A 27,639-nucleotide genomic window follows, 5' to 3' on the forward strand; every position below is an offset into this window, starting at 1 on the left:
CGTCACCTCCCATATCAACTAAAGTCACATATGAAATTGTAAAAATAAACCTTTACGTTCATAGCAGATGTCAGGCCATACAAGTGAAAAGATTTAGTAATGTTGGCAAAGGGCAAGATCTAGACCTACAGAAATCCATCATTCAGTAAGATGAGAAAAGGTCTTTGGCATTGGTTTGTAGATGGAATTTTCCTTTACCATGACTTGTTTATGGGGTTGCAGAAGATGTTCTCACCATATACAGTAAGTAACCAATAGTAAATATAATATGCACTAGTTAGTTCTCCAAGTGGTAATACAGTATATGTATCAGGCTCCTGACAGCGCCGGCGTGCAGCCTCCGCTGAGCAGGGACTCACCCGTACTGTAGGGGCCCCGGGGACAGGAATAGCCGGAAAGTACAGATGCACAGGACCTGAACGCTGAAGCTTTAGCAAGCAGGCACAGGACCTACAGTCATGTGACAGCAAGGGGGCGGGGCTTAGCATCCTACTTTCACAGATGGTAGAAAACTCAGAGTCGGGCAAAACGGAGGTCATACACAGTACGGGCTAACGAGGTACAGAATTGTGAGTCAGAGAATAGTCAGGCGTAGCAGAGGTCACACACGAGATACAGTCATAAAAGGGGCCTACAGGGCAGTGAGGAGAGCAGCAGTGGGCTTTTCAGATCATTGTCTAATTCATTTAATTCCAGCCTACAGGCAAAGGTTGAAAACATCCAAACCTACAGTTTATACAAAGAAGACATGGTCTGAGGAGGCAAAATTGCAACTACAAGCATGCTTTGAATGCACGGACTGGGAGGTATTCCAGGAAACATGCTCGGGTCTGGATGAATGGGTTGATGCAGTGTCCTCATATATCCGTTTTTGTGAAGACACGTTTATTCCATCCAAATCTGTCCACTTTCGGGGAAACAACAAGCCGTGGTTTACAAATAAAGTCAGGTTGATCCGTAAGAGAAAAGAGGAGGCTTATAAAGCAGGCGATATTACTGAATTCAAGAAACTTAGGAACTCGCTATCTAAAGAGATCAAGTTAGCCAAACACGAGTATGCAAAGATTCTGGAGGAAAGGTTCTCATCAAAAGATAATAGATCTGCATGGAGAGGATTAAGAGAGGTCACCAATTATAAAAGCCACCCCACTATAGTGAACCCCAGCAGAAGTCTGGCAGCAGAGTTAAATGAATTCTACTGCAGATTTGAGGCAAGCTCTACACACAGTGGCTATTCATCTCTAAGCTCCTCAGTATGTTCATATAAAGATCATTCATTGTGCAACACCCAAGTAGTGATCTCCGAGGCAGAGGTGATACGCATCCTGAAGGGACTTAAGGTCAAAAAGGCACCTGGCCCTGATGGTGTATCTCCAATGTGTCTGAAAGTATGTGCTACCCAGCTTGCCCCTATACTGACAAATATATACAATGTGTCACTGAAAGAGTGCGTTGTACCTCAGTGTTGGAAAAATTCCACAATTATCCCTGTCCCCAAGAAAGTGGGATCCTCTGAGTTGAACGACTATAGACCAGTAGCACTCACATCTGTAGCTATGAAAGTCTTCGAAAGAATTATGATGTCCCACCTGATAAAATTCACGCAGAAGCTATGGGACCCGCTTCAGTTTGCCTATAAGGAGAATCGTTCGGCAAACGACACTGTCAATCTGGCACTGAAGTACCTTTTGGATCATACAGATGAACTGCACTCATATGTCCGGATTCTTTTCATGGACTTTAGCTCAGCGTTCAATACCATTGATCCGAATTTACTTCATAAGAAAATGGTAGCTCTTGGAGTCCCTCTTAACTTATGCTTGTGGATTTATAACTTCCTGACAGCCAGGATACAGAGTGTAAAAGTTGGACCATTCACTTCGGACACCTTGGTCACAAACATCGGGGCACCTCAGGGGTGTGTTTTGTCCCCGTTACTGTTTTCTCTCTATACGAATGATTGCATCTCTTCAACAGACTCAGTAAAAATCTTGAAATTTGCCGATGATATGACACTGATTGGTCTCATCAGGGGAAATGCTGAAGACTTGTATCGGAGTGAGGTGGAAAGAATATGTGACTGGTGTAAAGCCAATAATCTTGTACTCAACACTAAAAAAAACTGCTGAGATGGTTGTGGATTTTAGGAAAGATCAACATGAGATACTTCCAATCTACATCCATGACGAAGTGGTTCTTAGGGTCACAGAGACCAAATTCCTTGGTGTTATCATCTCTCATGATCTTAAATGGGGGAAAAACGTGGATGCTGTTATAAGAAAAGCACAACAGAGGATGTTCTTCCTGCGTCAGCTGAAAAGATATGGTTTGTCTAAGAATCTGCTGATCTTATTCTTTAATGCTGTCATCAGATCTGTGATTTGTTCCTCTCTGATAGTCTGGTATGGGGGAGCCACTGTGCATGACAAACTCCGCTTACAAAGGACTTTCAGAACAGCAGAGAGAATTATAGGTTCCCCCCTGCCTAAAATCCAGGATCTTTATGATAAGAGTATTCGATCCCACGCATTGAAAATTTCATCCGATCCCTCTCACCCGGGACACTCCTCATTCCAACTACTCCCTTCAGGACGTCGCTTCAGAGTCCCCAAATGCAGCACCAACCGCCATATGAACAGCTTCTATCCACTCTCTGTTCAACAATTAAATCGTCATGTGTAGACTACACTCACTGGCCACTTTATTAGGTACACCATGCTAGTAAGGGGTTGGACCCCCTTTTGCCTTCAGAACTGCCTCAATTCTTCATGGCAGAGATTCAACAAGGTGCTGGAAGCATTCCTCAGAGATTTTGGACCATATTGACATGATGGCATCACACAGTTGGCGCAGATTTGTCGGCTGCACATCCCTGATGCGAATCTCCCGTTCCACCACATCCCAAAGATGCTCTATTGGATTGAGATCTGGTGACTGAGGAGGCCATTTGAGTACAGTAAACTCATTGTCATGTTCAAGAAACCAATCTGAGATGATTCGAGCTTTATGACATGGCGCATTATCCTGCTGAAAGTAGCCATCAGATGTTGGGTACATTGTGGTCATAAAGGGATGGACATGGTCAGCAACAATACTCAGGTAGGCTGTGGCGTTGCAACGATGCTCAATTGGTACCAAGGGGCCCAAAGAGTGCCCAGAAAAAATTCCCCACACCATGACACCACCACCACCAGCCTGAACCGTTGATACAAGGCAGGATGGATCCATGCTTTCATGTTGTTTATGCCAAATTCTGACCCTACCATCCGAATGTCGCAGCAGAAATCGAGACTCATCAGACCAGGCAACGTTTTTCCAATCTTCTACTGTCCAATTTCGATGAGCTTGTGCAAATTGTAGCCTCAGTTTCCTGTTCTTAGCTGAGAGGAGTGGTACCCAGTGTGGTCTTCTGCTGCTGTAGCCCATCTGCCTCAAAGTTCGACGCACTGTGCGTTCAGAGATGCTCTTCTGCCTACCTTGGTTGTAACGGGTGGCAATTTGAGTCACTGTTGCCTTTCTATCAGCTCGAACCAGTCTGCCCATTCTCCTCTGACCTCTGGCATCAACATGGCATTTCCGGCCACAGAACTGCCGCTCACTGGATTTTTTTTCTTTTTCGGACCATTCTCTGTAAACCCTAGAGATGGTTGTGCGTGAAAATCCCAGTAGATCAGCAGTTTCTGAAATTCTCAGACCAGCCCTTCTGGCACCAACAATCATGCCACGTTCAAAGGCACTCAAATCACCTTTCTTCCCCATACTGATGCTCGGTTTGAACTGCAGGAGATTGTCTTGACCATGTCTACATGCCTAAATGCACTGAGTTGCCGCCATGTGATTGGCTGATTAGAAATTAAGTCTTAACACACAGTTGGACAGGTGTACCTAATAAAGTGGCCAGTGAGTGTATATACTGTATCTGTCTTGTTAGATGTTACTTGTTGTATCTGTTGTTATATATTATGTTGCCTCTTTGCCACAAAGAATTCCTTGTATATATGTAATATGTACTTGGCGATAATAAATTTGATTTGATTTTGATTTGATTTGAGATGGAGGCAGAAGTACCAGAGGGGTGATCACAGGGATGTCAGGACAAAGCCAGGGGTCATACACGGGACGGACACACAAGTACAAAATCAGAATCCAAGAGACGTAAACCGAGGCCAAACCAGATCATACACCAAACAATCGTACCAGGACAAGCGAGAGCATAAACGGAGCAGGGTCAGGCACACTCAAACTAGGAGTATAAACGACAGGGGAGGGTCCTCACCTGAAGCTATAAAAACCCTCCCCAGACCCAGAAGGAGGCTCTACCAATTAACTCCTACACCGCCTGCCCAGCATTCTGAATAAACCATGACAGTACCCCTCCTTCAACGGGGGGGCCTCAGGACTCCCAGGCCTCACCGGATATTGATCATGGTACTCTCTGACCAGGCGGTCCGCATGCACCAACCTGGCCGGTACCCATGATCGATCCTCCGGACCATATCCCTTCCAATGGACGAGATACTGCAGTGAACCGCGAACCCATCGCGACTGCACAATGTTTTGTACTTCAAATTCCATGTGACCGTCCACCAATACTGGAGGCGGTAACGATGAGGGTTCCTCTACCACTGAACCTACAGGTTTGAGTAAGGATCTATGGAACACGTTATGCAATTTCAAAGACGATGGGAGGAGCAAGCGATAAGCCACCGGGTTAATCACCTAGGGGCCAATGAATTTGGGACCCAACTTGGCGGAAGGCAGTTTCAAGTTTATGTTTCGTGTCGAGAGCCATACCTTGTCCCCACAGTGTAGAGTCTGACCCGGGTCCCTTTTACTATCAGCAAAGTGTTTGTATCTTTCTTGTGCTTTGCCAATGCTTGCTCGAACTTTTGACCAAAGCTCACTCATTCTGCTGACCGAATCTTCGGCCCCCGGACAGTTTGAATCCAGGCGTGAAAACTCACCAAAATGAGGATTTAATCCACAATTAACAAAAAAAGGTGACCTACCCATGGATTGGTTAATTCGGTTGTTAAAGGCGAACTCCGCCAACGGCAACGCGTCACACCAGTCATCTTGCAACGTCGAAGTCAAACACCGGAGGATCTGTTCCAATGTCTGATTGGTGCGCTCCGTGTGTCCATTGCTCTCTGGGTGGTAGGCTGAGGAAAAAGATAAAGAAATCCCCAACTTCCTGCAAAAAGCCTGCCAGAATTTTGCTACAAATTGTGTCCCCCTATCAGATACAATATTCGTAGGTACACCATGGAGACAAACGATTTGGGAAAGAAAGTGTTTTGAAATAACCTCAGCTGAAGGTAACTTGGCCATGGGTACGAAGTGTGCCATTTTAGAAAATATATCCGCAATTACCCAAACTACCGTGTTACCCCGGGATGGAGGGAGATTGGTGATGAAGTCCATGGACAGATGAGTCCAAGGTCTTCTAGGAATAGGCAAAGGTACCAATTCCCCGGCCGGCCGGCAATGAGAGCTCTTTGAACGGGCACAAATCCCACAGGCTGTGACATGATTCTTAATTTCTGCAGACATTAATGGCCACCAAAAAAGTTTCTTCACTACCTCACATGTGGCTGCAATACCTGGGTGAGCCCCCAACTTCGAGTCGTGAAATTCTCGTAAGAGATCAGAACGTAAATGCTGTGGTACAAACAATCTATGAGCAGGTTTGGATCTTGGAGCTAAAGATTGAGCCCCCACAATCTCCCGCTCCAACTCCGACGATAGCTCTGCGATAACCACCCCGGGTTGAAGAATGGATGACGGTGGATCGGGGGCAGACAATGATTCAAATCTTCATGATAGAGCATCTGCCTTTACGTTCTTAGATCCAGGCCGGAAAGTAATAGAAAACTGAAACCGAGAAAAAAAGAGTGACCACCGAGCCTGTCTGGGAGTCAACCTTTTTGCTGACTTAATGTACTCCAGATTTTTGTGATCCGTGATAACTGTAATCGGATGATCTGCCCCCTCCAAAAAATGCCTCCATTCTTCAAATGCCAACTTAATTGCTAGGAGCTCTCTGTTCCCAACATCATAATTTCTCTCTGCCGGAGAGAATTTTTTAGAGAAAAATGCACAAGGTCTAAGATTAGTCAAAGTAGCTGGCCCTTGAGACAAAACGGCCCCCACCCCCTCCTCGGAAGCATCGACTTCCACAACAAATAGTAAGGATGGGTCAGGTTGCACCAGTATCGGAGCAGACATAAAACAATTCTTCAAAACCAAAAAGGATTGTTTAGCCGGGAGAGACCACTTTTTTATATCGGCCCCTTTACATGTGAGGTCGGTGAGGGGCTTTACTATTTGTGAAAATCCCTTAATAAACTTTCGATAATAATTAGCGAATCCCAAGAAGCGCTGCAGTCCTTTTAGGTCTTGGGGTTGAACCCACTCTGCAATGGCCTGCACCTTCTTGGGATCCATCTGAAACCCCTGTGGAGAAATAATAAGTCCTAGAAAGGTCAACTCCTGGACAAAAAATGTACACTTTTCCAATTTGACAAACAATTGATTCTCCCTGAGTCTCTGAAGAACAGTTTTCACATGTACCAAATGAGAGTGTTTGTCAGTCGAGTAGATCAAAATATCGTCCAGGTAAATAACAACAAAGCGGCCAATCATGTCTGCAAACACCACATTGATGAAGTTCTGAAAAACTGCTGGTGCGTTAGCGAGACCAAACGGCATCACTAGGTTTTCAAATAACCCCTCAGTAGTGAGGAAAGCGGTTTTCCATTCATCCCCCTCTTTGATTCTTATCAAATTATAAGCCCCCCTGAGATCCAATTTGGAAAACCATTTTGCCCCTGAGAGTTAGTTGCACAAATCTGGGATCAAGGGTAAGTTAAGGGATATGCATTTTTGATGGTAATCTTGTTGAGTTCTCAGAAGTCGAGGCAGGGGCGCAGGCCACCATCTTTCTTTTTGACAAAGAAAAATCCTGCTGCTATCGGAGAGACTGAAGGTCTAATATGCCCCTTACGGAGACTTTCCGTTATATAATCTTTCATAGCCAGACGCTCAGGTCCCGACAAATTAAATAAACAGGCTTTGGGCAATTTGGACCCTGGGATCAGGTCAATAGTGCAGTCGAATGACCTATGTGGGGGTAAAACCTTGGCCTCGCTTTCGGAGAACACGTCCTCAAACTCCTTCAGGTATTCCGGAATACCCTCCAGACAGACAGAAGACTTAGAGACAGGTTTTGCGGGTGAAACACAGAACACAGATTTATAAGAGCAGTCAATACATTTTGGACCCCACTTAACGATTACTCTTCTCTCCCAATCAATAACTGGGTTGTGCTGTTGGAGCCACGGCATACCCAATACCAGCCCTTCGGGCAGATTGTCCATAACAAAACATCTCATCTCCTCAATATGGGAGGAACCCACATGTAAAATAAAATTGTTGGTAACATAACGAATCCCTGAACGGGTGAGAGGGGAAGAGTCAATAGCCATGATTTTCAGAGGGGTCTCCAACCTGACTGTCCCTATCTTGACCCTGGAGACGGTACTGGAACTGATCAAGTTAAGGGATGAACCGCAGTCCACCAAGGCTGTAGAAATAAAATGACAGTTGTCTACTACCAGTTCGACATTCAGCAAAAACTTAGAGCATGAGAAAAAAAGTACCTGAGGGTCTGGGCAGCCTCCTCGATCACTACCCAGACCTAGTAGTTTCCCGATGGCTTGGAAGTCGCAGGACAGGATGGGCAGTCTCTTCTCCAGTGTCCTGATTCCCCGCAGTAGAAACACAATTGCTTTTCACGGCGGCGCCTCCTTTCTTTCTCTCTGACCGAGGTGGCGCCAATTTCCATAGGCATAGGACTGGCCTCCACCTCTTTACTTCCAGAGAACAAGGAAGTTTCAGAATGCATCACTCCTCTGGCTCTCAGCCGGCGATCCATTCGCACCGCTTGGGTCATGGCTTCTTCCAGAGTATCAGGAGGTGGGTGCAGGGCCAGAGCGTCCTGAAAGCGTTCCGACAGGCCCCTACGAAATAGCCCCGAGAGCAGCATCATCCCAGGAGACTTCGGCCGACCACCGTCGAAACTCCAAACAAAACCACTCCGCAGAGTGCCTACCCTAACGTGCACTCATCACCATGTCCTTCGCCAAGCGAACCCTGTTAGGTTCGTCATAAATGCGGCCCAAAGCCTCAAAAAATGCATCCACAGTCATACGTTCAGGGGCTGTAGGTACAAGAGAAAATGCCCAAGCTTGTGGGGCACCCCGCAGCAGGGAAATAACTACCCCTACCCTTTGGAATTCTCCCCCGGACGAACGTGATCTCAGGGAAAAGAATAATTTACATCCCTCTCGAAAGGCCCTGAACTCCCTTTTGTCCCCAGAAAAGGGGTCGTGTTGTGAGCTCATTTTCCTCTTCACCGTCGATGTCTGATGAACTCCCTCTTCTGGTGAAGGAAGGTAGTGAGGCTGATTACCAAACACCTGATCTTGTAGATGATGACTGGGTAACAGGAACTTCTGACTGGATATAAGGCAGCCGACGCCCTTCTGAGTCGCTGGTGATTTCTCTGCTGGATTCTTGGAGACCAGTCTGATTCCTGCTTCCCAAAGATAAGTTTTTGCTCTGCTATTGAACTTATTAGTTTTGTTTTGTTTACCTTGTTTTTTGGAGTTCAGCCATCCCCGGTCGGGGGTGTGCTGAGTTCCATTTTTGTCTCTGATCAGTTTGTCTCTTTGCTCTGTCTTCAGAATTTACCTGAGTGCTGATATAGTCATTTTGAAGTCCTAGCGACTTCAGGGCCTGGTTTTCCTATCAGACGGTTGGGACATTTTTTGGTAGGGTTTTTTACGGATTGCAGACAGCAGCTTTTCTATCCTGTCCTTTTTAGTTAGCTTGGGCCCCATCGTTTGCTCAACCTATCTTTCTATCTGTGTTAGTGTTTTCATCTTGCTTCACCGTCATTATATGTTGGGGCTGCCTATTGCTTTGGGGTCTGCTCTGGGGCAGTTTAGTTTTCCCCTTTCTTTCTTTAGGCCTATTTAGTTCTCCGGCTGTGATTGAGGGGTCTAGGGCATCGTAGGAACCCCCCACGGCTACTGTTAGTTGTTGTGGATAGGAACAGGCGTCTGCAATCTGATAGCTACCAACCTCTCCGGTTTTCTGAACTTAGCTTGTATTTTTGTTTTTTCCTCCTTCGGTGACTCATTCATAACAGGGTCGGGTAATTTAACCGGAGATTCTGGAGAAGAAAGGGACACATCCCTATTCTCGGGACCTATAGCCCCCTGTACAGTGTTGACCAGCTGTTGCTGGGTATGAGCCATAGAACGTTGTTTCATATTTAATTTTTAGAACATCTGAGAAAGCTGCTTTACCTGCTCAGCCTGCATAGGGTCCATTATTACAGTGGATCCAGCCACACAGACACCACCTTTCGTTCAGAGGGAGCAGAGGAGAGAGAGAAAGGGGGAAAAAAAAACTGTATGGGTCGTTTATAATATCAGGCTCCTGACAGCGCCGGCGTGCAGCCTCCGCTGAGCAGGGACTCACCCGTACTATAGGGGCCCTGGGGACAGGAATAGCCGGAAAGTACAGATGCACAGGACCTGAACGCTGAAGCATTAGCAAGCAGGCACAGGACCTACGGTCATGTGACAGCAAGGGGATGGGGTTTAGCATCCTACTTTCAGAGATGGTAGAAAACTCAGAGTCGGGCAAAACGGAGGTCATACACAGTACGGGCAAACGAGGTACAGAATCGTGAGTCAGAGAATAGTCAGGCGTAGCAGAGGTCACACACGAGATGGAGGCAGAAGTACCAGAGGGGTGATCACAGGGAGGTCAGGACAAAGCCAGGGGTCATACACGGGACGGACACACAAGTACAAAATCAGAATCCAAGAGACGTAAACCGAGGCCAAACCAGATCATACACCAAACAATCGTACCAGGACAGGCGAGAGCACAAACGGAGCAGGGTCGGGCACACTCAAACTAGGAGTACAAACGACAGGGGAGGGTCCTCACCTGAAGCTATAAAAACCCTCCCCAGACCCCGAAGGAGGCTCTACCTATTAACCCCTACACCGCCTGCCCAGCATTCTGAATAAACCATGACAATATGTATGAGTAAAGAGGTAGTATGTACCAGTTTCCAAAGACAGACATACCACTGGTGCAACTTGGGCAGCCGAATAGGTGCCCAAGATAAGGGGGCCCATTTCCCCTTCCAAGCCAGGTGTAATTGTGCATTTTGATGATATATTGGACTGCATAGGGTCCATATACTGTTCTTGCACAGGGGCCCTTTTCTATCTATGTCCATCCTGACAGTTTTGATCTACTACTAAATACTTCAAAACAGTTGAAATAAATACAGGCAATAAGGTTCGGATGGGACACCACCTAGTAAGTGGGTTACATTTGCTCTGTTAAAAAGAATAGTTTTTTCAACAGGTTTTTTTTTTCAGGAAACCACAGAAATCCATTAATGTAGCTGATAGTTATTAAATGTGTTTGGCCATCATGCCAATCTTTTGTCCCCATTGAGAGTCAGGAAAAATAGCTGCTGGTCGAACAACCATTTGTCTGACAATTTTCTTACATAGAATAGTTTTACAATTTTGAAACCTTCATCCATTTTTTAATATTCATCAGTATATGTCTAGTTTTACTAGTGAGAGGAGAGTAATTTAAGAATTATGGTGCTATATTTAGGCAAATAAAACACTATTCTAAGCATATATACTACACTTTCAGAATTTTAATATATTGATTTTAAAGAAAAAGAAGAATTCTAACACATAGCATCCAGTTAAACTCCAGGATTCATTTTCCACGGCTTATACAGTGGGGAAAAAAAGTATTTAGTCAGTCAGCAATAGTGCAAGTTCCACCACTTAAAAAGATGAGAGGCGTCTGTAATTTACATCATAGGTAGACCTCAACTATGGGAGACAAACTGAGAAAAAAAAATCCAGAAAATCACATTGTCTGTTTTTTTTTCATTTTATTTGCGTATTATGGTGGAAAATAAGTATTTGGTCAGAAACAAAATTTCATCTCAATACTTTGTGATATATCCTTTGTTGGCAATGACAGAGGTCAAAAGTTTTCTGTAAGTCTTCACAAGGTTGCCACACACTGTTGTTGGTATGTTGGCCCATTCCTCCATGCAGATCTCCTCTAGAGCAGTGATGTTTTTGGCTTTTCACTTGGCAACACGGACTTTCAACTCCCTCCAAAGGTTTTCTATAGGGTTGAGATCTGGAGACTGGCTAGGCCACTCCAGGACCTTGAAATGCTTCTTACGAAGCCACTCCTTCATTGCCCTGGCGGTGTGCTTTGGATCATTGTCATGTTGAAAGACCCAGCCACGTTTCATCTTCAATGCCCTTGCTGATGGAAGGAGGTTTGCACTCAAAATCTCACGATACATGGCCCCATTCATTCTTTCATGTACCCGGATCAGTCGTCCTGGCCCCTTTGCAGTGAAACAGCCCCAAAGCATGATGTTTTCACCACCATGCTTTACAGTAGGTATGGTGTTTGATGGATGCAACTCAGTATTCTTTTTCCTCCAAACACGACAAGTTGTGTTTCTACCAAACAGTTCCAGTTTGGTTTCATCAGACCATAGGACATTCTCCCAAAACTCCTCTGGATCATCCAAATGCTCTCTAGCAAACTTCAGACGGGCCCGGACATGTACAGGCTTAAGCAGTGGGACACGTCTGGCACTGCAGGATCTGAGTCCATGGTGGCGTAGTGTGTTACTTATGGTAGGCCTTGTTACATTGGTCCCAGCTCTCTGCAGTTCATTCACTAGGTCCCCCCGCGTGGTTCTGGGATTTTTGTTCACCGTTCTTGTGATCATTCTGACCCCACGGGGTGGGATTTTGCGTGGAGCACCAGATCGAGGGAGATTATCAGTGGTCGTGTATGTCTTCCATTTTCTAATTATTGCTCCCACAGTTGATTTCTTCACTCCAAGCTGGTTGGCTATTGCAGATTCAGTCTTCCCAGCCTGGTGCAGGGCTACAATTTTGTTTCTGGTGTCCTTTGACAGCTCTTTGGTCTTCACCATAGTGGAGTTTGGAGTCAGACTGTTTGAGGGTGTGCACAGGTGTCTTTTTATACTGATAACAAGTTTAAACAGGTGCCATTACTACAGGTAATGAGTGGAGGAAAGAGGAGACTCTTAAAGAAGAAGTTACAGGTCTGTGAGAGCCAGAAATCTTGATTGCTTGTTTCTGACCAAATACTTATTTTCCACCATAATATGCAAATAAAATGAAAAAAAAACAGACAATGTGATTTTCTGGATTTTTTTTTCTCAGTTTGTCTCCCATAGTTGAGGTCTACCTATGATGTAAATTACAGACGCCTCTCATCTTTTTAAGTGGTGGAACTTGCACTATTGCTGACTGACTAAATACTTTTTTTCCCCACTGTAAATGAAAATCGGGCTCTTGTTGGCTGGTTGCTTGTTTAAACATTGTAATAGCATTAGAACATTAATAAGTCATTATAAGCACATGAAGGAAATGGGTCATAAAACTGCAATTACCGTAACTAAATTTAATGGTGTTATTAGAGATTGCTCTAAAAATGGAACCTTCAGGGTGATCACTGATTGCCCTAGATCCCGGACTCCGACCACCCAGTCAGCCAGGCATTTTTCCTGCAGTACTTGTGCACTGAGTTCAGGGACTGGGGATTGTCTGATAGAGGTAAGTGCAAAATAGGGACCCACGTCTATGATGTCCATATACCCTAATAGGACATAGTGTATGTTCAGCCATTGTCTTCATGTGTAATAGAAACTGGACAAGTTCATAAAAACATAGATCCATCTTTAATCATCAACTCACATATTACAATATTCGGGATTTATAACATGGGAAACTTTGTAAATACATTGCATTGCTGCTCTTGTTTGTATCCTACTCACAGCTTGTATAGTTCAGAGCAGCATCTACTGTTGTGAACTCTTCAAAATTTGCATTTCTCAGCATTCCTTGCTGACTTTGTCTGCATAGAGCTTACTATGAAGATTTGCAGTTCGGGAATTGCCATCTTCATATCAGACTCTGTTCATCAATCTGTAATAGGAAAAATATTAACTCTTTTGCTGCATGAAGGGGCTTCTGCTGCTGTGTACCTCCACTTTCAAAAGAAAAACAATTATAATGCAGGACTTTCCGATGTAATCGTTTTTCTAAATTTCTCTGTAGGAGAGTGGACTGATATCTGGAACTGTCTGATGAAGAAGGCAAATGTAAAAGGTGCTGTGTACAATGCTTTATTATAATTTATATATATGTGTGGGACAACAGCAAGAATTAGAGACGGTGTAGTACTGAGTTTTGGCCACTAGATGAAGACATAGGGATAGTGAGAAGAGGACCTAACAGCAGCTGAAGCTAGGAAATGCCACGTCATGGTGGGCGGAGTTACGGGGACTAAGAAGGGGAATTCCAAGGAAAGGGAATAAAAGGAGGGAGAGTCCCAGGGTTAAGGAGAACTCAGGAGGAGACAGAGGAAGAAAGAGCTCAGGAGGAGACGGAGGAGAGAAAGATAGTCGGGGTGTGGCCCTGACAGGACAGCTGCAGAACAAAGACTCAGAACAAAGGATGCCTGGGGATGGCTGGACACTGAAGGGGTAGTAAGTGTCGCAGCGGACGGACTCGACCGGGGGGAAGCGCTGTGGCCGTGGGCCTATCGGCAGCCACAGTGAAAGAACCCAGACGGCCGTCGTAAACAGGAGTAAGAGGAGGTGACAGGTACCCGGGCCAGCATGCAGGAGCTGTCGTATTGCTGTGGATGTCAAAGAAGACACCCGATAAAGTGGGCCTGATTGAACATTTACCTGCGTCTGTCTCCAGTCGGTTTCGCAGCCAAAAGGGACCACCCCCCCAGTTGGCACACGTATATCTCTATTAGGGCTCATTCTAACATCGATTTTTCCACGTCGGAATAACACAAACTGATTATTCTGATCAGACTTTGATCGGAGTTTGATCACAGTGTGGTCTGAGTGTCATTCATTTTTTTCTTAGGTGGAGAAAGAATTTTCTCCATTATGACAGTCTGTGAAAAAAGGACCGCACTCAGATGTCATCCTAGAGCAGTCTGATTTTTTCACTGGCTCATTGACTTGTGCTCGGATCAAAATTGGACATGTCACCCATATTTTCCAGTAACTTCTCGGTCTGCAAAAAATCACATGCATGGTATGAGTGCTATCTGTGAAAAAGCACTCATGTGTGAAAAGTGGATATCTGAAGGAGCCCTTAGAGTTTATTTCTGTTAACCCAAAACATGGGCTGATCAAGGACCGTGCTCTGGCTTCACTAAACTAGTCAACATCCAGCTCCCAGTGCTAGGCCACCATCTTCAATGCCGGAGCCAGCATTATAGGATGTTATGCACTTGCTCCCTCACTAAAGATGATAAATTAGAGTGAGGAGCCGGACGCTGATTAGTTTAGTGCACTGCCTTGAGTGGTCCGTGTTGTTGGTTACCAGTAAAACCTCTAAGGATGTGTGCACACGGCACCTTTTTCAGGTGCATTCCACCTGGAATCTGCCTGAAAAAAAAAAAAATATATATATATATGTGTATGTATGTGTGTGTGTATCACCACCCAATCACGAAGCATCTTTCATTTCACCAGAGCTGTTTAAAAGAAGCTGAGCTGTGATTGGTTGCTATGAGCAACAGTTTTCCTTACAACCAATCACTAAGCAAAGAGCTGTGATTGGACGCTATGAGCAATAATTTTCTCACTCCACGACAATACCTGAGCAGACACTGCCATGGTGTGAGAGATCTAATATCCCTGGGGACATAAGCTCCCAGCCATTGTCTGCCTCTAGAAAGGAGCAGAGAGCACATGACAGAAATGAATCCACCCTCCCATGCCTTTATCCCCATCACGCAGTCTCCATCCCGTAGGCACATCTTCCCTCTTAAATGGATACCCGGTATGGAAGTTAGGATGTGGGATATTAGGTGTAGTGGTCCGATGGCTCTGGCTGACGGGATGATGTGGAATATTAGGGGGAGTAGTCAGATGGCTCTGGCTGACGGGATGATGTGGGATATTAGGGGGAGTAGTCCGATGGCTCTGGCTGATGGGATGATGTTGGATATTAGGGGTAGTAGTCTGATGGCTTTGGCTGACGGGATGATGTGGAATATTAGGGGTTGTAGTCCGGTGACTCTGACGGGATGATGTGGGATATTAGGGGTAGTAGTCCGGGGGCTCTGGCTGACAGGATGATGTGGAAAATTAGGGGTAGTAGTCCGGTGGCTTTGATGGGATGATGTGGGATATTAGGGGTAGTAGTCCGGTGGCTCTGGCAGAAGGGATGATGTTGGATATTAGGGGTAGTAGTCTGATGGCTTAGGCTGACGGGATGATGTGGGATATTACGGTTAGTAGTCCGGTGGCTCTGACTGGATGATGTAGGATGTAAGGGGTAGTAGTCCGGTGACTCTGGCTGACAGGATGATGTGGGATATTAGTGGTAATAGTCCGGTGACTCTGGCTGACGGGATGATGTGGGATATTAGGGGTAGTAGTCCGGCGGCTGTGACGGGATGATGTGGGATATTAGTGGTAGTAGTCTGGTGGCTTTGGCTGAAGGGATGATGTTGGATATTAGGGGTAGTAGTCCGATGGCTTTGGCTGACGGGATGATGTGGGATATTAGTGGTAGTAGTCCGGTGGCTCTGGCTGAAGGGATGATGTTGGATATTAGGGGTAGTAGTCCGATGGCTTTGGCTGACGGGATGATGTGGGATATTAGGGGTAGTAGTCCGGTGGCTCTGATGGGATGATGTGGGCTATTAGGGGTAGTAGTCCGGTGGCTCTGGCTGACAGGATGATGTGGGATATTAGTGGTAATAGTCCGGTGGCTCTGGCTGACGGGATGATGTGGGATATTAGGGGTAGTAGTCCGGTGGCTGTGACGGGATGATGTGGGATATTAGTGGTAGTAGTCCGGTGGCTCTGGCTGAAGGGATGATGTTGGATATTAGGGGTAGTAGTCTGATGGATTTGGCTGATGGGATGATGTGGGATATTAGGGGTAGTAGTCCGGCGGCTGTGATGGGATGATCTGGGATATTAGTGGTAGTTGTCCAGTGGCTGTGGCTGATGGGATGATGTGGGATATTAGGGGTAGTAGTCCAGTGGCTTTGATGGGATGATGTGGGATATTAGTGGTAGTAGTCCGGTGGCTCTGGCTGAAGGGAGGATGTTGGATATTAGGGGTAGTAGTCTCATGGCTTTGGCTGACGGGATGATGTGGAATATTAGAGGTAGTAGTCCGGTGGCTCTGACAGGATGATGTGGGATATTAGGGGTAGTAGTCCGGTGGCTCTGGCTGACGGGATGATGTGGGATATTATAGTCAATGTGGCTATGCGGAGTGGGCGGGGCTGAACGATCAGCTTTATATATAGAGAGAGAGAGAGAGATATTTAGATATAATCATTATAATTTGTTATAACTAACCGTAGTTAGTCACTATGCCCGGGCAACGCCGGGCTCTTCAGCTTGTGCTGAAAAAAGATAACAAAGAAAATGCTTCAGGAAAAACATTGCTTCAAAAACTATGTGGTTACAGAGGTGTATATAAGACATTGTGTACACTTACCCATAGGGTGAGTTAGAAAAGCTGTTATATTGCAAAGAAATTCATTAGAATTGTTTTTCCTTTTTAAAATGGAGGTACACTTTAAAATCTGCTCGGTGTAAATCTGTGAAGAAACCTGCTATTTCCAAAAATGGTTTCCAATATCATCCTGTAGAATTATGCATACAATTTTCAACTGTAAGAATTCAGTATAAGATGGGTATTAATCTAATGTATTTATAAAGGTACTCAACTTTTCCAGTAGCTGTCTGTAACCTGTGAGTGTGAAAAGAGCCCTGCTGGAGGATTATTTTGTCGTTTCGGCACTGCACACTGTTTACTGTCACTGTTTCCTCTCTCACCGACACATCACAGCTCACAAATACATATTCTCCATCAGTATTAACCTAACTTTCCGAAAAGCCTTATTTTACTACACTTCACTAAAATTCAGCGTTTATTTGTGTTTCTTTTCCTTGGAGCTAACTAAGAGGGAATTTGGGGTCAAGCACCAAAAAAAAAGCTGCAGGCTGGAAGCGTTTCACATATTTGTAAAACACCACTGTCACGCTGTTCATTTCTCACAATGCTACAAATCAGCGATCAAAGCAAACCGGAAATGCAGGCACTTAGAACAACAGCATATCACTAACATGTCCCTTCTAGCCTGGTAGTAATTATCAGCTCTCTGATAAGACATCAATGTAAAATTTGGGAAAATGAACTGCCCCTGTAAAGAAACAGAAAAACGAAGCCCAACCTTTCACCTTAAACTGCTTTTGGCTGGGGTCACACTTGCGAGAAACTCGCAAGAGTCTCACGTCTCAATACACGGCACTGCCGCCGGCACTATGAAAATGTTTTTCTTCTCTTTCAGGTCGGACTGAGGGCTTATCTACAGCATTATAGAATTTTTTGATTGTGTGTGTTTTCTCTTGCGTATTAATTAATGGTAGCAATTATCCCGCTATATATATTCCAATTCAGACCTATCCCGTAATATTTTGCGACATTACTCACTATTATAATTGTATTCTGAATGGGTGTATTTTCCATTAAGCTTTTATAGCATTATAGAATGCTGTAGCTAAGCCCCAAAGGCAGTGGCCGCATCTTATAGCAGCAAAACGAGGTGACAGCTTCCCTTTAAGTGAAAAGAAAACAATATGCTTTTCTGATTTTTTGGAAAACTTAAAAATCGTCAGTGTATCAAATACTTATTTTCCCCACTATATTTCTACCAGCTTAGCACTTAATAATGCAGGGGAAAAGTACCTATGTAATTTGAGGCGGAGACTGGTCCAATAAATTCAGGGTCATGCTTGAACATAACCTAATGATTCATTTACACCAGGGAATCCGGGATGTCAAACTCAAATACACAGTGGGCTAAAATTAAAAACTTGGACAAAGACGTGGGCCAACCTTGATATTTATAACATTAATCGAGACAGAAAAAAGGGGGAGATTGGGTTGGAGGAATCTGCCTAGGGTATTGCGGGAATCTGCCTAGGGTAGGGAGAACCCCAATACTGAAGGGGAAGTTAAGGATGTGGAGATGGTAGATAACAATATACAGAGAAATGAAAAGGATGGGATGACTCAAATTGGAAATATAGCGAAATATAGAACATCAGAAATACATAAACAGCACTAAAAAATAATATTCTCAGTCGAAATGGTAGGTAATGAAGAAAAATGTTAGGAACTCAACACATAGGGAAATGATAACAATGTACAAAAAAAAACAAAATGGAGAATACATGATAAAATACAGTACCGTAATAAGATAAATCATGGCGTGAGTGCACCAGCTGAATAGCTCAATGGCATACATGTGCTTAACTTGTGGAGGACATAGAGGGTAATAGGTGCTATGGGTGCTGAGATGTATGGGAGAGCACAAGGTAAGTACACGCTGATGTAAGAAGAAGAGGAGAAAACTTCCAGCTCAGGGGAATGCCGATCAGGAAGTGCATCATAACTGGGGAGCGTGTTACTACGGGTGTGTAGTAAACAGTCTTGTAGTAACCAAGGAGTGTACCAGAACCGGAAACGCGGGATTTGTAGTATTAGAGGTACATGCGCTGTCTACCGGCGGGCCAGCTCTAGTAGACATTTGGTATTTTCTTGCGGACCAAATATAATTACACTGAGGGCCAGATTTGGCCTGCTGGCCTGGGTTTAATATTCGTGATTTACACGGACTGAATTCCGGCACTACATAACGTTTAATAGGGTGCTTACACAGGCAGGCAGGGGTAAACAAGGTACAATGAGTGATCTCTAATGGATCATTGTGTGATAATAGGCTGCCACTGTTCTTGGCAGTGTGAGTTTTGCTTGCAAGACATGATGCACAATGATCTTTTGCGCTGTACAAATGATCATTCATCATTTTGCTCATTCATCGGGTAATTGGAAGAGTGTTTACACTGCAAGATTATTGAGAAATGGATGTTCTTAGGAATGATTGTCTATGATAAGCCTTCAGTGAAAATGCAGGATAAAATAGATGTTGCAAAATCCAAGGATAGATGGCAGGCACCGTCACATAGATCCACACCTCCGAACCGCACTTAGTGTGTGTGAGACACACAGCCGGCAATTAGCTGTTAACCCTAAGGTGCACATTCATAAAAAACAAGCAAATCCAGATTGCAAAAATGTAGAAAGAATGGCACTCACCAGTTAAAGTAGTCAAGGCTTTATTGTAAAAGCATGTTAAAGGGAGAACGGGTGCTGAACAGGAGCAACAACGCCATTCTTTCTACATTTTTGTAATGCTCATTAGGTCAATAGCTATCTTTTCCAACTTACCTATACAAGCGGAGGAGAAGAAGAAGGCATTGTAGGTGAAATGCACGTTGGGGCAGCGCTTTATAGTTTGCACACATTATCATCCCTATCAGTAGGTCTTTGGAACGTGGGAGGAAACCGGAGTACCCGGGGGAAACGCACGCAAATACGGGGAGAACATACAAACTCCTTGCAGTTGATGTCCTTGGTGGGATTTGAACACAGGACTCCAGCGCTGCAAGGCTGCAGTGCTAACCGCTGAGCCACCGTGCTGCACTTACAAAGAATACCTGACTGCACCATGTTACATCCTGTGTCCTTTTCACCTACTTGTGTAATATGTCTATCTCTATCTATACTGTTGTCTATACATGCAGCTGCACACACTGGTCCGAACCGCCGCCGGCAGTGCCGGGTATCGAGGCGAGAGACTCGCGCGAGTTTCTTGCATTGCAGTTGCAAGTGTGACACTGGCCTAAGGCCGCCGGCACTCGGGACCGGAGTGTGCGGCTGCATAGAAATACATGCAGCCGCACACTCTGGTCCCGAGTGCCGGCGGCAATGTCTGGTATTGATGCAAGAGAATCACGCGAGTTTCTCGCATTGCACTCGCAAGTGTAACCCCGGCCTTAACCTTAAAATCTGGTTCTTGGGTGCATGTTTTCCACTATATGCTCTTCAATGCCATTGTGCACTGAACTTGATCGCATAATCCTTACTTCTATACGGTGGTCACTTGACTGTCTTATCATGAACTGTGATTTATTGCCTGTATATGATTTATTCAACTAAAGATTCTACAAAATGACTGGCTGGTAATAATTGCTAAGTATCTACACGTTTATACCTTGATATGTATGGTCCAACCTTCTTTTTTTATTCATGCATCTCCAAAGTTAACTTAAATTATAACATACTCCCCCGAATAAGAAGTGGGATGATTGTATTTCACTCTGAACACAATGCTTATCTTTATCCATACAGAGGCAAGTGAAGTCATCATTAGCAATCAGGTGAATTGCCCACTTACAGGTTTAGCATCTGATCTTAGCTATTAGCTATGCTTTTGATTTATGAACACAATCACATAGAGAAATACTGCAAACTTGTAGAGTGCAGAACATCAGCACATCATTGACACTTTAGTGCAGTGTTCTCCAACTCCAGTCCTCAAGAGCCACCAACAGGTCATGTTTTCAGGACTTTCTTAGTATTGCCCAGGTGATAATTGCATTGCCTACACAGGCAGGAATTCCATCACCTGTGAAATACTAAGGAAATCCTGAAAACATGACCCGTTGGTGGCTCTTGAGGACTGGAGTTGGGGAACACTGCCCTAGTGAGTCCATACTTTTGAATGGTTCCTCAGAGCTAGCATCATTAGCAAATAGCTCTCGGCAAAACTGTCTGCAATTTCTATATTTCAAAGTATACACACATGCCTTCATTTCTAAGCTGAAAAGATATTTCATTTTTTAAGCATTTTTTTTATAAAGCAGTTTATGATCATCAGCTATAATAACCACAAAACCTGCTGTTCAGGAAACACTAATTCCAAAGTTTCCATTATGTGTAAATATTTACTGACAAATTCATGAATAAATACAGAAGCGTTTTATCTCCTTTTGTATTTATGTAAATATTTTAATTGAAAGATATCCTGAAAATTAACACAAATTTGTGCTGGGCACTCACCAAATATCCAATCTTCAGGTCAATTAGTTCTCAGCAGTTTGTACTCACCATTGTCATCAAAGTACTGGAGTGGAAGCTCCATATCTTGGTCTCCTGGTTCTTGGCTCAGGCAATAAACAGGCATAAATAAGAGAGGCAGAAGAAAAGTCCATCCTGGTGACAGCATGGTGCAGTTTAGTGCATCAGCAGTGAAAACTACATGCCAACTTCAGAGCTTGAAGGTTCCCTTCCTTGTGACAGTGATGTGCCAGCTATTGGTAGTCAGTGTGCCTCCAGATATAAGCTTGAGGGCATCACACCTAAAAGTGCTGCAGCACAAATGTGACCACATCAATGTCTCACTACTGGAAAAGGTGTTAGGACAACTTACATAGATACTGCTTTAATACAATAAGAATCACTGAGATCTCCATAGAAGCACATGTTGTAGTCAATGCATAAGTTTTGGATCCACCACCAGAATGACTAGTCTGAGGACCTGCAATGGTGACACGCAGGAAGATGCCTTTGTCTTGCTTCAGGGCACAAATTGTGAGGGCTCTCTAAGGATTCCTGGGCAGGACCACAGCTAAGCAGCTTCACCTGAAGATTCAAGCAGTGTGAGGAGATGTTACCTCTAATGCAGAGAAGGTAAAACTGGGGCTTGTCTTTGCTAATGATGGTCAGGTCGCACATCCACAAGTTTGGTCTTGTATGGGGACAGATACCATGTCCTAAAGTGCAGAAAATACCTTGCTAGTGTCAGACCATGCTGCTTTTTACTGGCAGCTCCTTTATGTAGAGAGAAGCAGCTGAGTCTTTGGCAAGAAAGAAACTTTAGCAATAGACTGCTTATTTTCTGTAAGTTTGCTCCCTAGTGTGCCTCTTTATCCCTCCCCTTTTCAGATTTTTTCTAACATTCGCTCCCTCCACACTCTTTTCCTATGTCTTTCCATGTAATCCTTCCCCACCTCTCCTCCTGTCTCTCCTCCCCCTCATCACTCCCAGTTTTCTTTTTTTTTTTGCCATAGTATTCCACCCTTCTGATGCTCTCTTTCTCTTGCTCTCCCTTTCATTATCTTACTCTTCTCCCCTCCCAGATCCCTCCTCTAAAATTCACACCACATTCCTTTTCTCATCATTATATAGTAGTAGCTATCAGTAAATGAGAAGCTAAACATTTGCTTCTATTTACCTTAGAAAGGTAAATCAGAAGTTATTGCACAGGGATGTGTTTGTAATCCTATATGCGTGCTTCCTTATGTTCCCCTGGCAATGACAGGGTTATATTTACAATAGAAGCCACTATGTGAACTATAGCTGATCCATAAACTTCCTACTACTTGTCTATTCTAAGGCTGCATTCAGGCTGTAAAATAGCAATTCCTGGCCCACATCCAAAGCACGGAGGCACACTGGTGTCATATTATAAGTTGTATTAAGAGCACACATTTTTATTCAGGGCAGTTAATCACTCAAGCTTCCAAATTTAGTATGAGCTCATGTTCCATACCTCATTGTCCTTGGGTAAAATTCATTTACTTACAGCTGCACAGATACGGCCATTGTGCCACCACTGCGATCAGGTTGATGATTTCATGGAATCTAAAATGCATTTATCCCTAAACATAAATGAAAAATAGGAATACAGAAAGTCCATTCAGTGAGGTAATGTAATGAAGACAGGTGAAGTGGGTACATTGATGACAAAATTCAACTATAAATGAGTTGGATATATTAGGCACCACGTGAAAAGTCTTGAAGTCAATGTGGTGAAAGAAGGGAAAGTGGGCTGTAAGCATTTGAGTTACTGACAAGGGCCAAATTATGAAGGTGAACAGCTGGGATGCATTGAATATAACCTATTAAAATTGGCCAAAGAAGGACAACTAGTGAACCAGTGACATGGTCATGGGTGTCCAAGGCTCATTGGTGTATGTAAGGAGCAAATGATTGTCCAATCCCACAGAAGAGCTCCTGTAGAGCAAACTACTGAAAAAGATAGTGCTCTCTATGATAGTGATGTCAGAACAGAGACTGAATTAAATCTTTCTGCATATGAGGCTGAGTGACATAAGGTGGTATGAGTACCTACGCTAACCTCAGGTCCAATGTGAAAGGTGCATAGTATTACCAAATGCGAAACAGAGCTGGACAATGAAGCAATGGAAGAAGGTGGTATATTGTGATGAATCACATTTTCTTTAACATCAAGTGGACTTAGGCGCTTTTGCATGGCTTAACTGGGTAAGACATAGCACCAGTATGTTTTATGGGAAGAAGGTAAACCACTGGTGGCAATGTTATGCTCAGGGTAATGTTCTGATGGGAAACTTTGGGTAATGACATTCATGTGGATGTTACTTTAACATGTGTCACTTATCTAAACATAAAACTTAACAAGCAGTCATCTCATCACTTAAGCTACATGGACCAGAAACTCCACTACATTGGTATCAAAGACTTAGGTGGACCAAATTTGCATATGAAAAATGAAATTCCAGCAACAAGGAAAATTCCTATAACACATCCAGTTAGTTTCATGTATGTTAAAAAGCTACCACTGTCCTTCACGTTTCAGACAGACATGTCCTCACTCAAGGCCTAAATCTTGGGTCATGACATGTGGATGTTACTTTGACACTTAACACCTAATATTACAGACCAAACATCACAGACCAAATGCACCTCTTCATGAGAATGGCATTCCCTAATGACAGTGGCCACTTTTAGAAAGATAAATATTATAATTCACCCTGCCACATTGCTAAAAAAAAATTGTTCAGAAATTGTTTAAGGAACATGACAAAGAGTTCAAAGTATTTAAACTTCCCAGTTCTCCATCTGATCAAACATCTGTGTCGATGGGCTGCAAAAACAAGTCAGATCCCAGTTGAGAGTCCCCCATATACACTATTTACAGACTCAAAGAATCTGTAGCTAATACCTTTGTGCCAGTTACCACAAGACACCTCTGGAAGTCTTGTGAAGTGCATGCATCGATGGGCCAGAACTGTTTTGGATGGAGGCCTGAACAATAATAAATTATATATATAATATATATATATATATATATATATATATATACACTCACTGGCCACTTTATTAGGTACACCTGTCCAACTGTGTGTTAAGACTTAATTTCTAATCAGCCAATCACATGGCGGCAACTCAGTGCATTTAGGCATGTAGACATGGTCAAGACAATCTCCTGCAGTTCAAACCGAGCATCAGTATGGGGAAGAAAGGTGATTTGAGTGCCTTTGAACGTGGCATGATTGTTGGTGCCAGAAGGGCTGGTCTGAGTATTTCAGAAACTGCTGATCTACTGGGATTTTCACGCACAACCATCTCTAGGGTTTACAGAGAATGGTCCGAAAAAGAAAAAAAATCCAGTGAGCGGCAGTTCTGTGGCCGGAAATGCCTTGTTGATGCCAGAGGTCAGAGGAGAATGGGCATACTGGTTCGAGCTGATAGAAAGGCAACAGTGACTCAAATTGCCACCCGTTACAACCAAGGTAGGCAGAAGAGCATCTCTGAACGCAAAGTGCGTCGAACTTTGAGGCAGATGGGCTACAGCAGCAGAAGACCACACTGGGTACCACTCCTCTCAGCTAAGAACAGGCATCTGATGGCTACTTTCAGCAGGATAATGCGCCATGTCATAAAGCTCGAATCATCTCAGATTGGTTTCTTGAACATGACAATGAGTTCACTGTACTCAAATGGCCTCCTCAGTCACCAGATCTCAATCCAATAGAGCATCTTTGGGATGTGGTGGAACGGGAGATTCGCATCAGGGATGTGCAGCCGACAAATCTGCGCCAACTGTGTGATGCCATCATGTCAATATGGTTCAAAATCTCTGAGGAATGCTTCCAGCACCTTGTTGAATCTCTGCCACGAAGAATTGAGGCAGTTCTGAAGGCAAAAGGGGGTCCAACCCGTTACTAGCATGGTGTACCTAATAAAGTGGCCAGTGAGTGTATATATATATATAGTAGAATCTGCAGATCATCGTACACCAGGTAGTGATGTGCCCGAGGGCAGCCTACATGGTGCATGACACTGGATGAGTTATACAGACGGAAGATATTCACAAGAATCTTAGGAGCTGATGTTGGGGAAACTAGAAAGTCGTACATTAAATTTCCAAAATATTAATACCCACAGGAAAAGGAGTCAGAGTCGCCCAAGTCAATAACTCAATCAACTTCTTCACCTTGAAAAATCTTTAGAGATCCAGTTTAGGCAAGAAGCAAGTCCATTAGACAACACATAGAGATGATGCTTGTGAATGCAGACATTGTGTGAACTCATTGGTATCACTCATCTCTTCTTCTCTGTTCTTCATGTAGGAAGAATCATTGATGATGTGCTCAGGCAGATCCTTCACATTACCGTACATAGCTTGACCTCCAGAGGCTTAAGCTTCTCCATTTTAGCAATCTCCTCACAGATCTTGGCGTCCAATTAACCTTACACATGTTGTTCTCCTCGGTGGGGAAGGCAAATTCCCCCATTGTGGCACCTTCCTTGGAGTAAAGGATGTGGTTGGGACAGTCTGTGACCTTCAGGCAGACCTGGCCCTTGTCACATGGGTCAGACACCTCGTACTAGTCCCACACCTGCCCCTCTTTGTGGAACTCTTCCAGCAGACATTTTCCGCTGTTCATATTATAGCTGATCTGTGTATGTCAATGCCAAAGAATAGAAATCATTTTAATATTATTTTTGATGTTGTCTTTTTTTTAGCTGTTATGAACTAGATTGACGTATGTATACACTACGTACTATGTACACATGACTTTTCCTTGGATGCACTGTATTCAAATAATGTTCTCTGGGACAATTGAAGATCTTGGTTTCCAAACATAAGCCACGATCTTACACATGAAGGGTACATGTGTTTTATTCTAAATTTCAGAAATGTTCCTCCAAAATTTGTTTGCCTTCTATGATATTTACCTTATTGTGTGTGTCTGTATTGATCCTAATTTTATAACTGAAAAGAATAGCAATCCATGCCTCGTCCTCTTAAATGTGTTAACATTTTTCCATACAAAATGTTTATGGCTGACCCGCAACGATAACAGTTCAACATAATATAGGTGATATACAGTATCCTTGCTATGAGAACAGGACTACATGTGGAGAAGTTATATTCTTTACAGTTCTAAGGACAAATGTATTAATTTAGCCGAAGTGCTACAGAATGTCCCAAAGGCTTTGGAAATATATCCTAGAACATGCAAAAGACTAACTTAGATGCTTAGAAACTATCTAACTGAAAATACCTTTCATACCCAAAGCTTCTCATTTAAAGGGAATCTGTCACCAGGTATTTGTTACCCTGAGAGCAGCAAGATGTAGGGGTAAAGACCCTGATTCCAGTGATGTGTCACATACTCTGCTTCTTCCTGTCATTTTCATAAAATCACAGTTTGATCTGCTGCAGATCTACCAATCATCTGACGATGGAGCTCTGTATAAACCCGCCCCCATCCATGTTCAACAGCTTTCTGCCCATGCATAATGTACACAGAAAGCTGCCAATCAGTGTTGGGGCAAGCTTATACAGAGCTCAGGAATATGTTTGATTACCTGGCAGCAGGTTTACTAGGCCTCTAATGATAATCTCCTGCTGCTATAAAACTACATTAAGTAGCCCAGTAAGTGACACATCGCTTGAATCAGGGTCTCATTATGATGCTCTCAGATTAGGTCGCAAAAACCTGGTGACAGATTCCCTTTAACCTAGAAATTGCATTGTATGATCCTCATATACTGTATATCATGCATGAAGGTAGAAAGTTTTCTGAATTGTGTTAGCACCTAAAAAAATGTATATGCATGAATTCCATCAACATAACTATCATGAAAGATTTGGGAAATTAAAAACTATCTACTATATAGATAATGTAGAAGAATGATTGAAGACGTGAGCATGTGAAGGGCAAACATACTAAAAGTCTATTCCCAAATACACAACATCACCGCTGTATACCAGACACAGTCAACTCTCCCAATATGCCTGTTTTCAGTACATAGGTATATACTCCATGATTAACAATTCTGGAATTTGGTTATTCAATTCCTCTGTTATTTATGAATAAATTGACAACTAGGCATTACCAACCACTCCACATACCTCTGCCCTTCCCTAATAACCTCCCTCTCCAACATCGATGAAGAAGAGCTCATTCATCTCCTTTCCAAATCACACCTCACCACCTGTGCACTTGACCCCATCCCTTACCACCTGCTCCCCAACCTCACTAACATTCTCATTCCAGCCCTAACCCATCTCTTCAACTTATCGCTATCTTCTGGTACCTTCCCCTCTGCCTTCAAACATGCCACCATCACACCCATCCTCAAAAAAACAAACCTTGACCCAACTACTATACTCTGCTATAACCCCATATCACTGCTCCCTTTGATTCCAAACTCCTTGAGCAGCATGCTTCCCTCCCACCTCTCATCTAACTCTCTCCTTGACAACCTCCAATCTGGCTTC

The 27,639-nt window shown here is 43.8% G+C and overlaps 1 protein-coding gene across 1 annotated transcript in view; it reads right to left on the reverse strand.

Moving 5' to 3' along the window:
* The window catches only part of KCP (kielin cysteine rich BMP regulator), a 265,538-nt gene extending 243,540 nt beyond the window's left edge, over positions 1-21,998 (reverse strand). The window contains exon 1 of the mRNA XM_073579223.1: positions 21,189-21,998. Coding sequence (XP_073435324.1) covers positions 21,189-21,306 — 118 coding nt within the window. The 5' untranslated portion in view covers positions 21,307-21,998. The remainder of the gene's footprint in view (positions 1-21,188) is intronic.
* Between the last annotated feature and the right edge of the window lie 5,641 nt (positions 21,999-27,639).

This window comes from Dendrobates tinctorius, unplaced genomic scaffold (genome assembly GCF_039654945.1).
Source record: "Dendrobates tinctorius isolate UK_male_01 unplaced genomic scaffold, ASM3965494v1 ptg000062l, whole genome shotgun sequence".
Classification (NCBI taxonomy): domain Eukaryota; kingdom Metazoa; phylum Chordata; class Amphibia; order Anura; family Dendrobatidae; genus Dendrobates; species Dendrobates tinctorius.